General features: G+C 45.3%; 1 protein-coding gene across 1 annotated transcript in view; it reads left to right on the top strand.

The window, feature by feature from the left end:
- The window catches only part of kiaa0319 (KIAA0319 ortholog), a 45,319-nt gene that overhangs the window by 6,868 nt on the left and 22,945 nt on the right, over nt 1-15,506 (top strand). Inside the window, exons 2-8 of the mRNA XM_063198432.1 lie at nt 1,080-1,174; nt 2,878-3,117; nt 5,218-5,661; nt 9,591-9,598; nt 10,006-10,145; nt 10,619-10,744; nt 12,690-12,793. Coding sequence (XP_063054502.1) covers nt 1,080-1,174; nt 2,878-3,117; nt 5,218-5,661; nt 9,591-9,598; nt 10,006-10,145; nt 10,619-10,744; nt 12,690-12,793 — 1,157 coding nt within the window. The remainder of the gene's footprint in view (nt 1-1,079; nt 1,175-2,877; nt 3,118-5,217; nt 5,662-9,590; nt 9,599-10,005; nt 10,146-10,618; nt 10,745-12,689; nt 12,794-15,506) is intronic.

Genomic DNA, 15,506 nt, shown 5'->3' with positions numbered 1-15,506 from the left:
ATTTTAACAATCACTACTCGGGCTATACATGTAGCGTGTGTAAAGGAATGGTTCAGTTTGAAAGAACTGTGTTAACTTTAGTCCAGCATTCATGCTATCTTTCAGATTGGAACAAGCAGCATGGGATATCGCAGGCAAGAGTTTTTCTAGACCAGTGATTCTCAAAGTGTGGTCCGGGGACCACTGGTGGTCCGTGACAAATCTCAGGTGGTCCGCGAGAGGATTTCTTCTTTTCCAAGACAAGCTAGCAGTAGGCTATATTTCTAACATTATTATAAAGCTAAACATAGCTGAAGTCATATTTTCACCACAATAAGACAGGCTTGTAATTGTCAATAAAAAGTAAGTGACCTGCATCGGAATTAGCAGTGTCAAATTATCACCCGCCAGCTGTCAATTCAGTTGATAGGTGGTCCCTGATCATTCTTGAGGGTACAAAGTGGTCCTCGGTCTGACAAAGTTTGAGAAACACTGTTCTAGACGCACACTGACTTGATGACTTGGCATGTCTCAAAATTCCCAGCCCTGTGTTCCTGTCAACCTGTCAAAGTACTTGCCATATGATTTCATAATTGTGTTCATAACTCTGCTATGCTATAAATCTGTAAAAAAATCAATAGTAACATAATTCATAATCAGTAATTAGCATGTTTAATATATAGCACTTCTCTCGAAACTCAAAAATGCTGCTTGTTCATACGTGTATGTTATAATTGAAAAGTACAGTAATCACATGTTTTTGTGTGTGCCGCACTACTGTGTGCCAGTGTTGGCAGGGGGCAACCTTCTCGGAGTCCATCATGTAACGCTGCTGAGAAACATTACACATATTAATCCTGGCGCTGTATCATCACTGTGTGTGTGTCCCCTGGACAGGAGTTGTCATATTGTGTGTGTCGCATTGTGTGTGTCCCCCCTGGATAGGTGCCCTGGCCACCCAGTGTTTGCACTTGGCAGGGGGCCACGTTCTCCAAGTCCATCATGTAATGCTGTGTGTGTGCGTGTGTGTGTGTGTGTGTGTGCATGTGTGTGTGTGTGTGTGTGTGTATACGTGTGTGTGTGTGTGTCTCCTGTTACAGGCGTGCTGGCCACCCAATGCTGGCAGGGGGCCACCTTCTCTGAGTCCATCGTGTCCCCGGACCTGAAGAGTAGCAGCATCCTACGCGTCCCCAAGGTGACCAGGGGTGTAAATCACACCCTTCATGGCCATTCGATATTGATATCGATTGTTTAGGCCAGGGGTGGGGAACCTATGTCTCGAGGGCCGTTTGCGGCCCTTGAGGCCGTTTTATCCGGCCCCCGATGTAATTTTAATGTTATGCAGCTTCACATGAACATGTGACATATTTTGTAATGGAATCTTGCAAGATCCCATTTGCAATTGGAAAATACATTTGCAATACAATTAAGTTATATTCAGGGGACTTTGAGAATGTAGGGTCTGTTTTAAAGGTGTCTGCTTTCAATGTAGGCCTAACATGCAGGGGGAAAACCTGGTTTGTGTTTATAGTACGGCCCTCGGAGGACTTTTGCGGCCCTCGGATGAATTTGAAGTGGCCCCTCGAATGAAAAAGGTTCCCCATCCCTGATTTAGGCCAATGATGTATTTTTTTTGATACTTCAGAATGCTCCATGATTCCATTCATTTCAATTCGATTCAAATCAATTTTTCATATTTTTTTTACCTTACAGGCTTGGCTTATATGTGATATGTTAAACAAATCAACAAAAGCTGAAATATCTGCATACATTTCATTTGAGGGGCATCTTTATTATTTATGGTCAGTATTATTGTTAGTGCATGAGCAAAATAAAGTGCCTCACAAAATGTGTGCAATAAGGACAAAAAGCTATTAATCGATTAATAACGATTAATCAAATCTCTTGTGGAGGAATTGATGAATTGAATCGTGGGCTGTAGGATTCGATGCATTGATTGAAATCGATTACTATTTGCACACCTAAAGGTGACGTCGTTGGCCCCAGGTGACAGCACACAATACAAGAGTTGAAATTATATAAATATAATCAGGGTGCGATTTGTCGGGAAAACCAGAAGGGTGGGCATTATCAATGGAATTGCATTGAACTGTGATTAAAAGCATGTAAAAAAGTGGCGATATCAAAACCAGAAGAGGGGACAATTACCCCCATCCCCCGCTACAAATCGCACCCTGAATATAATCATGTCATCTTGCGCGTCCCCTTAAGGTGACGTCGCCGGCCCAGTGCACGGGGGCCTGCTGCGACCTGCCCGGATCGATGCATCAATTGAAATCGATTATTATTTGCACCCCTAAAGGTGACGTCGTTGGCCCTAGGTGACAGCACACAATACAAGAGTTGAAATTATATGGATATAATCTTGTCATCTTGCGCGTCCCTAAAGGTGACGTCGCTGGCCCAGTGCACGGGGGCCTGCTGCGACCTGCCCGGCTGTGACCTGGCCTGGCTGTTCGAGCGCCGCTGCTACGTGCTTCCTCTTGTGGAGGAAACGATGAATTGAATCGTGGGATGTAGGATCGATGCATCGATTGAAATAGATTATTATTCATTTACACCCCTAAACAGAGGTGTCAAAAGTAAAATTAAAAGTAAAAAAAAGAAACACGGTTTCCTTTCAACACAAGTAACTTATCTGAGAAACAAGTAGACCTGTGTACTTGTCTTACGATCAGCTAACTCTGAACTGGTTAGATCAAGTTGGTGGTGGGTCCTTGTTAGATTTTCAGTGTTTTTCAGTAACAACACAGTCTATCTATCTCATTAGGTACAATGGAGTAAATGGTGTAACAGCTATGTAATGCCATGTGCTAGTGTTGTACTTACACCACAAATGTACTTTTACTTTTACTTTTGACACCTCTGCCCCTAAAGGTGACGTCGTTGGCCCAGTGCGCGGGGGCCTGCTGCGACCTGCCCGGCTGCGACCTGGCCTGGCTGTTGGAGCGCCGCTGCTACGTGCTGAGCTGCCAGCGCAAGGACAACTGTGCGCCCAAGCAGCGGCGCGGCGCCGACTCCTACCTAGCCTTCCTGCAACGCGGGCCGCCACAGACGCTCGTGCTGCAGTCGCTGGTGCGCGGCAGGGAGCCGTTTCCACCCGGGCGCTGGCCCCAGGTGACAACACGTTTTTTTTTTTTTTAAAGGGACACTGTGCAGGAAATGGTCAAGAAAGGTACTGCAACTATGCTGCTTATTGAAATTGGGCTGCCTATTGCCAAATTTGATCTTTACATGAAAGTTTACTAAGTATTAAACAAATATTTTCTAGTTTGGTCCAAGTACAGTCATTTTTGCAGCTAAAAATGGCTATTTTTGGAAATTCAGACCATGGAAAAGATCCCCCTTTTCATGTATGAAAAGTGCAATTTTTCCAGTCATAATGAATACTTAGAATTTGATGCTGGTGGTAAGTATTCATGAAAAAGGTAACATTAGTGAATGGGCAGCATGAATTCTGGAAATAAGCAGCAAAAAATCTCACACAGTGTCCCTTTAAGAAAGTGCGCTCAACTCCCAACTGTTTCTTACAAGGTCTTCGGGTGCGAGCAAACAGCAAAGTTCATGTTTGGTCAAAAAAAGTTGCACTCTTGGGTGTAATTCTTGCAGTTTTAATCTACTGGGTTAGCATGACAGACAGACGTTTCGGCCTAAGCCTTCTTCAGTGAAAAGTGAAAGTGAAAGCCCATTGGGAAACTCCAACTCCCATTGTCATTGTGACACAGCACTCCACAGCACACAAGTGAACACTGCACACTGCACACAACGAAATTGCATTTATGCCTCACCCGTGTAAGGGGGCAGCCCTAAGTGGCGCCCCATGGGGAGCAGTGCGCTGGGACGGTACCATGCTCAGGGTACCTCAGTCATGGAGGAGGATGGGGGAGAGCACTGGTTGATTACTCCCCCCACCAACCTGGCGGGTCGGGAGTCAAACCGGCAACCTCTGGGATGCAAGTCTGACGCCCTAACCGCTCACCCATGACTGCCCTCTTCAGCGTCTTTACCCAGGTGACAACACACAATACAAGAGTTGAAATTATATAAATATAATCATGTGCATAGTGTTAGTTTTACTCTTTGCTTAGCGTAAGGGGAGCCATTTTCACCGGGATGCTGGCCCAAGGTGACAACAACACACAATACAATACACAAGAGTTGAAATTATTTCCTCTTGGATGCTGGCCCTAGGTGTCACCCCACTCAGAAACACCAATAGCAGTGTTAATATAACTCCTAAACCAGTAACACATGGCTCCTGGTATAAATGAGCTGTTACTAGAATAGCAATGACCAAGATGTAATGTATTACTAAAGACCCTATGCACATAATCGGGTAGTACTATGCAAAAATGTTTTTACACTGACTATTACAGCGTCCTACGCATATTTAAAGTTGAAATTTGAGTGAAATTAACTCCATATCAGATCAAATTTGGTCCCACACAAAAAATATTTTTTTCCATTTTTATTTTTGGGTCAGTGTAACATATTCAAAGTTGATTGTACTCAATATTCTGTCAATATTCACACTAGAATGTGAAAGAAATATTTCACACTTGTGACACCTGGAAGAGAGCGGTCCGATAATCATCCTGCTGTGGAAGTGAAATTGCACTGGCCATCAACATAATTTCATATTGAGTAATTTGACTGTTGGCTGTTGTTAATACTCTATCTGGAGTTGTGTAAGTTTACTAACTCTATTATTTCCCCAAATTAACTACCTGTACAACACAGTCTCATCGCAACTCATAAATTTCTGACTACCGTTGACCAGCGGCAGGCGGCACCTTTTGACAACAAGGGCATACCTGCCATGTCGCATGTTGACAAGGTCGCCTAAACTTAGACCTTTCCCTAACCCTTACTTTCAGTGAAGTCATGCTGCCACAAGGGGGTGCCCTTGAGGCGCACGTGACTTTTTGACTCAAAAATTGCAGTCTGGCCACAGGTAATCAGAAATTGACGAGTTGGGATGATTCACTGTTGACCTGTACATATTAACACTCCATATTAACTCCCCATAGTAGCCTCTTAGTGCAGATGGGGTCGCCGACAAGCCTATTCACTATTTGCTGAAAATACTCAACTACATCATAACAACATTGCTGTGGCATTACCGAGAGCCTTAAGTAACAGATTAAGACATAGCCATTATATGGGTGACATAGGCTCTGCGCTAAGGGGTTGACACTCCCATTTTTCACTGTGCAGGTGCCAGCGCATCACCGTGGCCTGCAGGCCTCCCTGAAGGACCTGGCTCTGCTGCAAGGAGGCGCAGGAGGAGGCGCAGGAGGAGGAGGAGAGCGGGACTTCGACGGCCAGGAGTTGGAGTACGCTGATCTGTACAGGGGGCCAGAGGAGCAAGAAGAGGAGGAGGAAGAGGTGGGGGGAGAAGAGGAGGGCGAGGAGGAGGAGGAGGATGTTGGGGAAGGCGGTTTGGGTACGGAGAGCCTGAAGGAGGGGTTGGTGGGGCTTCTGGACTGGCCTGATGTTCAGGGATCCAGAGAGGCCTTGAACCTGACGGAGAGCGAGGATGGGAGGGAGAGGCAGCAGGCTGCGCTGATGGAGTCTAACGGAGGAGGAGGAGGAGGAGAAGGAGGAGGAGGAGGAGTAGGAGCAAGAGCTGGGGAAGGAGAAGGAGGAGGAGGAAGAGCTGGAGGAGGAGCTGGTGGGGGAGGAGGTGGAGGAGGAGGAGATGGAGGAGGAGGAGGAGGAGGAGGAGAAGGAGCCAGAATTGGGGAAGGAGAAGGAGGAGGAGGAGGAGGAGGAGCTGGAGGAGGAGGAGGAGAAGTGGGTAGCTTGGTTCAGCCGAGCTCCTCCACTGCAACGAGAAACGACAGCGAGACAATTCCTGTTGACAAGAAACTCGCCCCCAGGCCCTCCGCGTCTGCTTCAGCGAACCTGAATGTGAGTGTAAAGCAGCAGTATTTCTCATACTCTTTCAGACGCTGGTTATTTATTTGGAAATGCAGATTATTTTTTATCCGTTTACATGTGACATGTGGATAGCAATAAAAACCCCATCGTGGCAAGTGCATTTTAGCTCCCTGAACGGGAGTTTTGAAATGAGCATTCTGAAACTCTGTTAACGCGTCAGAGAGAGGACAAAACCAATACAATGCAGTTCCCAAAATATCCATATACGTACTGTACCTGTAAACAGCTTCTCAAACCGAGGACGACTTTATCTTCAATTAGTTTTTTATTCAGGCACCACCTGCCAACTGAATTGATGGGCTCGCTCTCAATATAAGTTTTGGGTGATGCAAATTCAGATGAGGAACACTTATTTTCTATACATAGGCTACTGTACATACGTTTTATTGTAGAAATATAAAGGTAAGATATGTTTAGACTTACAATAATATAACAAATGAAGATTGTTAAAAATACTGAATACTTTTGAAGAAATCCCTTCGCTTGAGGTATCTTGCGGACCACCAGTGGACCCCGGACTACACGTTGAGAACCAATGCTGTAAAGGGTGGTAGTGGGGGAAATGGCTCAGGCATCAGCCACAGTGAGGCACTGGATGGGGGGGATGGGATTGTTGTAAGGCAATGGTTCTCAACCTTTTTTGATCAAAGGCCCCCTTTTAACTCATCATAAGCCTCCCAACACCCCTTGAACTATTCATAAGCCAACCAACGCCCCCCTTTAGTATTGAAAAATAAAATAGACTAATGCTCCCCAATGGGAACTAAGCCCCGCCGCCCCCACTCAGCTGTATCTTTCTCAACGCCCCCCTGGGGGGCTGTATCGCCCCCGTGTTAAGAAACACTATTGTAAGGCATTGGATGGGGGGTTGGGATTGCAATGAGCCATTGGATGGGGGGTTGGGATTGCCGTGATCATGGTTGCATGGTTCACTAGGTTAGAGTGCCCAGCCTGACCGGGACTCACTAGTTCGACGCCCTTTCGGTACTTACCGCTTACGTCATACGACCCTAAACCTAACCTAAACCTAAACCCTAACCCTAACCTTAACCCTAAACCTAACCCTAACCCTTACCTTAAACCTAACCAACCCTAACCTTAACCCTAAACCTAACCTTAAATTGCTTGTTTGAAATGTTTGATTACCATGTGAAGTACCGAGAGGGCGTCAAACTAGTGGGTCCCCAGCCTGACCGCTGGGGGTGTGTTGAAGTATAGTGGAAGTGACACGTGGCTCTCTCCTGCTACATGTGGCTCTTTCCTGCTACACACTATTCGGATTCGTTTTTTTTCTTCTTTTTATTTAAAATAGGCACACCTGACTTACTCTGTTTCTGGGTCATCTTGAGGATGAAATCATCTACATTTTTCAATTAAAAATGTAACCACGCACGCACGCACGCACGCACGCACGCGCACACACACACACACACACACACACACACACACACACACACACACATACACACACTTTGTGAAGAGAGCATTGCATAAGACGTCTCCTTGTGTCAAACAGATGCAGCTTGTGTTTACAAGGCAGGCAGCAAAGCCAGTAGCCTAGCAGGCAGACAGACAGACAGACAGGGAGGCAGGCAGGGAGGGAGGCAGGCAGGCAGGCAGGGAGGCAGGCAGGCAGGCAGGGAGGGAGGCAGGGAGGGAGGCAGACAGGGAGGGAGGGAGGCAGGCAGGGAGGGAGGCAGGCAGGCAGGCAGGCAGGCAGGCAGGCAGGCAGGCAGGCAGGGAGGCAGACAGGGAGGGAGGGAGGCAGGCAGGCAGGCAGGGAGGCAGGCAGGCAGGGAGGGAGGGAGGCAGGGAGGGAGGCAGACAGGCAGAGAGACACGCAGGCAGACAGGGTGGCAGGAAGGGAGACAGGGTGGCAGGAAGGGAGACAGGCAGGCAGGGAGGGAGACAGGGTGGCAGGAAGGGAGACAGGGTGGCAGGAAGGGAGACAGGCAGGCAGGCAGGCAGGGGGGCAGGCAGGCAGGCAGGCAGGCAGGCAGGGAGGGAGGCAGACAGGCAGAGAGACACGCAGGCAGACAGGGTGGCAGGAAGGGAGACAGGGTGGCAGGAAGGGAGACAGGCAGGCAGGGGGAGGAACAATGGCCGCTTGTGCCTGCTTGCTGGATGCTAGCTTGCTGCTGCCGTGCTCCTTGCCAAACTGCTGACGCAGGCATTCTCACTCTCAATCATCAAGGCAGATTAAAGAAATGATCAATACCCCTCGGGCAGTGTCTCTACTAACACCCGTTGGACTGTTGTAAACAGATTAAGAGATATTTATTATTTGTTGAGGTTTAAATGAAACGACACAACAAGCTGTGTGTAATCATATAATACTGTATGTAGCCTTTGTGAAAGCTACAATGATGATACAGTGTACTGTGTGTCTGCCAGCTTGCGCATTAGCTAGTTTCCTGTGATAACGCAGCAACAAGCTTTGCATACCAGGTGCCATAAATACCAGCTAATGTGTGGAGGATAAGTGACTTGTGTGTACCAGCTGCTGTATTTTTACAGCAAGAGTTAAGAGTTAAAGGGACACTGTGCAGGAAATGGTCAAAAAAGGTACTGCAACTATGCTGCTCATTAAAACTGGGCTGCCTATTGTCAAATTTGATCTTTACAAGAAAGTTTACTAAGTAATAAACTAATATTTTCTAGTATGGTCCAAGCACAGTCATTTTTGCAGCTAAAACTGGCTATTTTTGGAAATTCAAAATGGCGGACCATGGAGAAGATCCCCCTTTTCATGTATGAAAAGTGCAATTTTTCCAGTCATAATGAATACTTAAAATTTGATGCTGGTGATAAGTATTCATGAAAAAGGTAACATTAATGAATGGGCATCATGAATTCTGGAAATAAACTACTAAAAATCTCACACAGTGTCCCTTTAAGATGCAAAATCCTCTAAGTGCATTTTTGATGAGTTTACAAAACAGGCTGTATTTCTATAAATGTATTAAGCTTCAAAAATCATTCCATCTAATTTTACTTTGGCTTGACTTGCTGCACTTGATAATAACATTTAATTGTTTTGAAATTGTGATTACTTGCTGAAAATGCTATTTGAAATGTAATTTTACAGATGCTTTGATGGCTTTTAGAGGGTTTTGCATCTGAACTCTTCATAGTATTCATCTGCCTTCTTTGGTTTAGGAAACTGCACCCTTCAAAACTTTAATACAGTGACGTGCACAGACATTTTGGGAGGCAGGTGCTCAGGTGGCGCAGTGCAGGCATGCAGAACTTCCAGCTGCCTTATTTGTCTATATATAGATTTCTTGCGGCTGCGCACGACACCAAGGGGCAAAAAGCTACCGCTCCGCATAGAGTAAACAAAAGAAAGCCGTTATGTAAATGATCATTTGTTGCCAGTGGCTTGTCTAAAATGTGAATATGATATGAGATGCTGACAGGAAGTGAGTGGGAGAGAGAGATGGGGGAGGATTGGGAAATGACCCCGTCCGAACTCGAACGGGGGGTCCCCATGGGCATGAAAGCCCAAATTTGGGGGGCTTAGCGCGTTGTGCCACCCCCCCGACCCCATCTTGCCTTTTCATGACCATTTGACCGGTTGGCTGGTGTTTATTTAGTCATACTAGTAAATATAACTACTGTAAATACCTGCTAATGTGGTGATGCAGAAATCTGGGTATTGGGTACTGGGTACTATAATTCTCTCTCTGCCTGAGTAGGGCCGCCTGGTGTCTGTCTTTTTATAGTCACTAATGCAAAAAAAAAATGTTTGCTTCTGCGCGATCAGGATGTGGCGTGTTTTTTCTATTCCAATAATCTTGCCGTATTTCTGATATTCTTCTGCCTCTGAATAGAATGTGGGGACTGTTCTATCCAGTAATCGTACTGTAGGCCTATTTTTTCATTCTTCTAGCTCGGAATAGAATGTGGTGTGTTTTTCTATTCAGTAATCTTACTGTATTTTTTATATATTCTTCTGCCTGAACAGGATGTGGGGACTGTTCCCTCCTCCTCCACCTCCTCCTCCTTCACCTCCACCTCCACCTCCACCACCACCAACACCACCACCTCCACCTCCACCAGGCCGACTGCCTTGTCGCAGGATTTCAGTGCCGATCTCGTCCAGCTGAGTCGAATAAGCCAAACGAGGACGCCGGCTCCTGATGCGAGGCTGCTGGCTGCGTCCACCATGGCTACCGCGCACACCCCCCCTGTGGAGACAGGTACTGCAGTACTGAACCCCATTGCATCATCATCAGCAGCAGCTTTATTTCCAGACTCAAGGTCCATTTTCAACAAACAAAACACAGTACAATACATAAAACAGACAGAGAGACAGTTATAAAAGGCACTTGTACCAGTGTTTCCACAAGTATGACTGGTATCTCACCGCACTGCATCACACTGACTTCCCATTTAAAATGCATGGGATTGGTGCGCTCTTGCTGTGTGTGTGTGTGTGTGTGTGTGTGTGTGTGTGTGTGTGTGTGTGTGTGTGTGTGTGTGTGTGTGTGTGTGTGTGTGTGTGTGTGTGTGTGTGTGTGTGAGTGTGTGTGTGTGAGTGTGCGTGCATGTACGTGTGTGTGACTGTGTGACTGTGTCTGTGTGTATGAGCAGTCTCTATGATGTCTGTTTTTCTCACTGTTCTTATAGAGTTAATAGTCCGTCCGTCCGTCTGTATGTGTGTCCTTCCCAGTGCGGAGTCTGCAGGTGTCTATTGAGGGACCTGTCGACGTCACCCTCCCTGTCAGCGATGTGGAGTTGACAGCCTCCGTCACAGTAGCAGCAGAAACAGAAAAAGCAGCAGACCCGTCACAATCAGGCAAGCTACGTTATAACTAGGCCATCGCTTGAGGCCCCCAGCTAATAGGGTTCCTCCAAATGGCTAGTTATGTACTCATAATTTATACTGATAACTTAGAACTAATAACTGACACACATATCACAGCAATATGACAACATTGTGACTGTGGCAGCAGCAGCTCCATATATTCAATGACCAAAAAGTGCAATGACATTGCTATTGAAATCTGTCTCGAGGGGGGCCCTTCCCAATACTATGAGATTAAGAAAAGGGGGCCCCAAGTTCCGCATTGCCCAGGGCTCCATAAATATTTTGTAACAGCCCCTGAGTTTCACTGTGCCACTTTACAAACTCATAAGTCTGTGCAGCCATCCTGAACATAACCAGCACATTACTGCACTGTAGTGATTCTCAAAGTGTGGTCCGGTGGACCACTGGTGGTCCGCGACAGAGCTCAGGTAGTCCGTGAGGGGATTTCTACTTTTCCAACACAAGCTAGCAGTAGGCTATATTTTTCAATATTATTAAACAGCTAAACATAGCCTCACCACAATAAGACATGCTTGTAATGTGAATAAAAAGTAACTGATCTGCATTGAAAATTAGCTGTAGGCTATCAAATTAGCACCCGCCAACTGTCAATTCAGCTGACAGGTGGTCCCTGAACATTTTTGGGGGGACAAAGTGGTCCTCGGTTTGAAGAACTTTGAGAAGCACATTGCTGTACTGAATGACTCAAGACCAACACAGAATTGTTTCACTGTAGGTTCCACATTGCAGCAAAATGAACTGCAATGCTACTAGCTGTGCAAGCAATAAATAGGAAATCTAAATATATAGAAATAGTGCCAAGGATGAGGGAAGGAGACCAATACCAATACCAATGTTATACTTTTTAACTCAACACGAAATATAATTAGTGAATCCAAGGAACACTACTCATAATCTTACTTAAATTAATCAAATTGCATGCTACACACATACTATTTTTTTCTACGTACATACTAAGATCCTAGAATATACTGTGTGTGATGTGTGTTACAGTAATGTTTGCATGACATTGTGTGAATTCGGTGTTCTTGTGTGACATCCCTACAGCACATTGCGTAGTCAGCATGTGTTTCTCAACGGGGGCGCTACAGCCCCTAAGGGGGCATTGGGGAGCCCTTGGGGGCGTTGAGAAGGATACAGCTGAGTGGGGGCAGGGCTTACTTTCCATTGTGGGTCATTAGTCAATTTTTTTTTTTTCAATACTAAGGTCGGCGTTGGCAGGCTTATGATGAGGTCAGAGGGGGGGGGGGGGGGTGTGCGTTGGGAGGCTTATGATGAGATAAAGGGAGGCTTTGATCAAAAAAGGGTGAGAACCACTGATATAGTAAAACAATACGGTACACTACATATTCCAACAGTGCGTAGTGCAGCATGTGAGCCAAGGGGACTTCTAGCCTGATGGTTCATGTGTGTGAGAGATGTAAAACTATATCCTTTCCCCATCCCCACCCCCTTCTGCTATTGAAATGTATCGCACTACTACAGTATACATATCAAATGCACATAGAGCAATAAGCAATGAGCTTTTAGGTGACGGTTCTTGTCTGTGAGAGATATAAACTATCCTTTAACCATTCCCCTTCAGTCTGCAGTTCACACAAGGAAGAGCGTGACACTGCTTCTTCACAGTTCATCACTTTTTAAAAAAAAATCTTTGGTGCTGACGTTTCGGCACTAGGCCTTCATCAGAGTCTCTGATGAAGGCCTAGTGCCGAAACGTCAGCACCAAAGATTTTTTTTTTTAAAGTGGTGAACTGTGAAGAAGCAGTGTCGCGCTCTTCCTTGTGAGAACTGAAGACTGAAGTACCTTGAAAAGCTGCACCTGCTGAAAAAGAAACCTTCGAGGCTCTCACAAAAAAGAAACATCCCCCTGCTAATGTGTCTCATGTCTTGCATGTCATGTGCTCTACAGTAGAAGGCTCCTCCTACTCCTACAGCTGGGCGTGGCTAAGCCGACCTGAAGACCAGCAGGGGGCGATGGAGGGCCAGAGCAGCAGGACGCTGAAGATCACCGGGGTAAAAAAAAACACAAACAGTACACTCGATAAAATAAACAAAAACATATTACATTAAATATTACATTACTGGGCAGTGACGTGCAGTGAGGGGTATGGTAGGGTAGGCAGTAAATATAGAAAATAAATTTTTTTTGGTCCGGGGTCTGGGGGTCCTCCCCAGAAAAAAATGTATTTCTTAGATGCAATTTCCTGCATTTTAACCAAATCTGGAGAGTCACTATCAGCTAAAAACGTTTATAAAAGACTAAAAACTTTGAACAAATAGTACCCCCTTTCATGCAGATCTGAAATGTAACATGGTGTGTGTGTGTGTGTGTGTGTGTGTGTGTGTGTGTGTGAGAGTGTGAGTGTACATCTTAAACAATAAGTGAAAATGCATAATTTCAATTTCTTGAAAAGGCCAGCTAGACTTTTTTTTTGCCAAATTGGCAAATTGGTAGCTCAAGGACCCATAGCCTACTTTGTACACATTTAAGGACCTGTAGGCCTACATTTTACAATAATTTAGAAAGCTACAACATCACAGCATTTTGGGGGAAAAGCTTTAACTTTTGGCTTTAGCAGTTGCCTTTGCTCCTCTTCTGTTTATTCTGTTGCAAATGCCAGGGTGTTTCACATGGATGCAGGGTGGCAGTGTAGCCTACTTTGTTTAGAAGATAAAATGTCTAGTTCACCAACTGTGAATCACACCATAGCATGTGAGGGGAAACGATTTACATTTAGCAATCAACCAACCTAGGTAACAGCTCCTGCTTCATTGACGCATTTTGTGCTGCTAATCAAACACTCACAGACAAGAAGGAAAGTTGGCAAGGGGGCGGGTTGCTTGCGAACTCAACAAACATGAGCCGTGCATTCAGACAGTAAATACTGGTACATCGAGTAAACCAACGAAAACACTTCTGAGACTCATTCTTGTGCGTGATTGTATTCTCAAACACTTTAGCAACGGTTGTGCAAGGTGTTTCAAATCAAGTCAATTTTTGAGTGCGTGAGCACCCATCCCAGTCACTCGAGCGAGCCCCACCGCCCCCACCTTGATCTCGTACACCGTGCACTTCAAAAGAACACAGCTGCACGTCAACTTCCTAACAGGCTCCACACACCTCACGCGTCGCGTATTAAGTCATCATCATAATAAATTAGGAAAATGAAGTCATGTCGTACACTCAAAAAACAATCTCGCGTCCATAATAACACACACACAGTCTATTCGTGTCCACAGCACAACCAATCTTCAATGTCAACACCTCCCTGACCCATCAACAAAAGGCACCACGACAAACTTGAGCATGTTCATGTTAAAAGGCTACCCACAGCTTAATAATTAGATGAATCTTACCTTAAAGCAGAATCACGAGAATGTTTTCCATGCAAGTTAGTTCCATTAAAAGCCCGGGGTGGTTGACATGATGAAGATATTGTGTCCCAGTGTGTTCAAACTACTTGAAGCTGCTACCCATCTGATGTTGAATATTTCCACAATGCAGCGATTGCAAACGGCTCAGCTATTGCCTGTCATCTGAACCATCTTTCTTGCTACTTCTCGGCTTTTTTGCAATAAAGGCAAAACGCCAAAGACTGCATGCCATGTTTTCTGTACGGCTAGAGTTTGAACAAGCCTTGCCTTGCTAGCTGTGTTGAGAACAGCAAGCAAGGGAAGCAGAACAGACGGTTGCTAACATCACACCCGCAGAGCCACTCTTTTCTCTCATACCATTCCTGATGGAATGTACGTACTATTTTCTGCCCCTTGCGATGATATAAATCGCGAAAAGGATCTGGATTGATGGTGAGCAACTTCTGCTGGTAATGCAGCTTGCTAAAACACTTCAGTGCAATTGTTGACATAGCTGCCGATATTTCACTTCCAAAGTCTTCGATAGAGTGCTGAATGCAGAGTGTCTTCGCTGGGCTATTGCATAGTTATTACACCTGAATTGTAACAATTTTTCATTTTGGGCGCTGTGATTGGCTCACATACTCCCGCCACAGACTAAAGGCTCTGCTTTTAGTCCCATTGACAAGCTATGAGACAACTTAATACGCATGCGCAAACTTCTACATTGACAGCACTGAGGGCAGGCTAGGCAGAGGAAAAGCGAGCCTTACCGGGCTGCCTGGCTGGCATTCGAAAGCTCTGCTTTGCTACCAGCCGGGACTGCGCGTTGCCACGGCAACCTGCCCAAGCCTGAGCGCTTTGCTTCGTGCGATTACTTTGGTTTTTGATCGTTGTCCTGCGTATACTGTACTTTAAACAGCTCATAATTTATGCTGAATCAATGTTATTGTTGTGTATGTGAACTCTGAAGAATATTTTTTAAAACACGTGTTAGTTTTTATTTTTAAGACATTTATCCCAGCAGGCACTGCCTACCCTGCCTACCCTGACCGCACGTCTCTGTTACTGGGGTAAAAAAACATATTACATTAAATATTACATTACTGGGGTAAACAAAAACATATTACATTAAATATTACATTACTGGGGTAAACAAAAACATTACAGTACACATTACACAGGGGTAAACAAAAACACATTACAGAACATATATTACACTGGGGTGAAATAAACAAAAACATTACAGTACATATTACACTGGGGTAAAATAAACAAAAACATATAACAGTACATTATACACTGGCGTAAACAAAAACACAGTACAGTACATAGTATACGGGTTAAACAAAAACACATTACAGTACATATT

Source organism: Engraulis encrasicolus, chromosome 5, assembly GCF_034702125.1.
Source record: "Engraulis encrasicolus isolate BLACKSEA-1 chromosome 5, IST_EnEncr_1.0, whole genome shotgun sequence".
NCBI classification, from domain to species: domain Eukaryota; kingdom Metazoa; phylum Chordata; class Actinopteri; order Clupeiformes; family Engraulidae; genus Engraulis; species Engraulis encrasicolus.
Note: the sequence above shows the minus strand (reverse complement) of the source record. Positions and strands in the feature narration are given on the sequence as shown.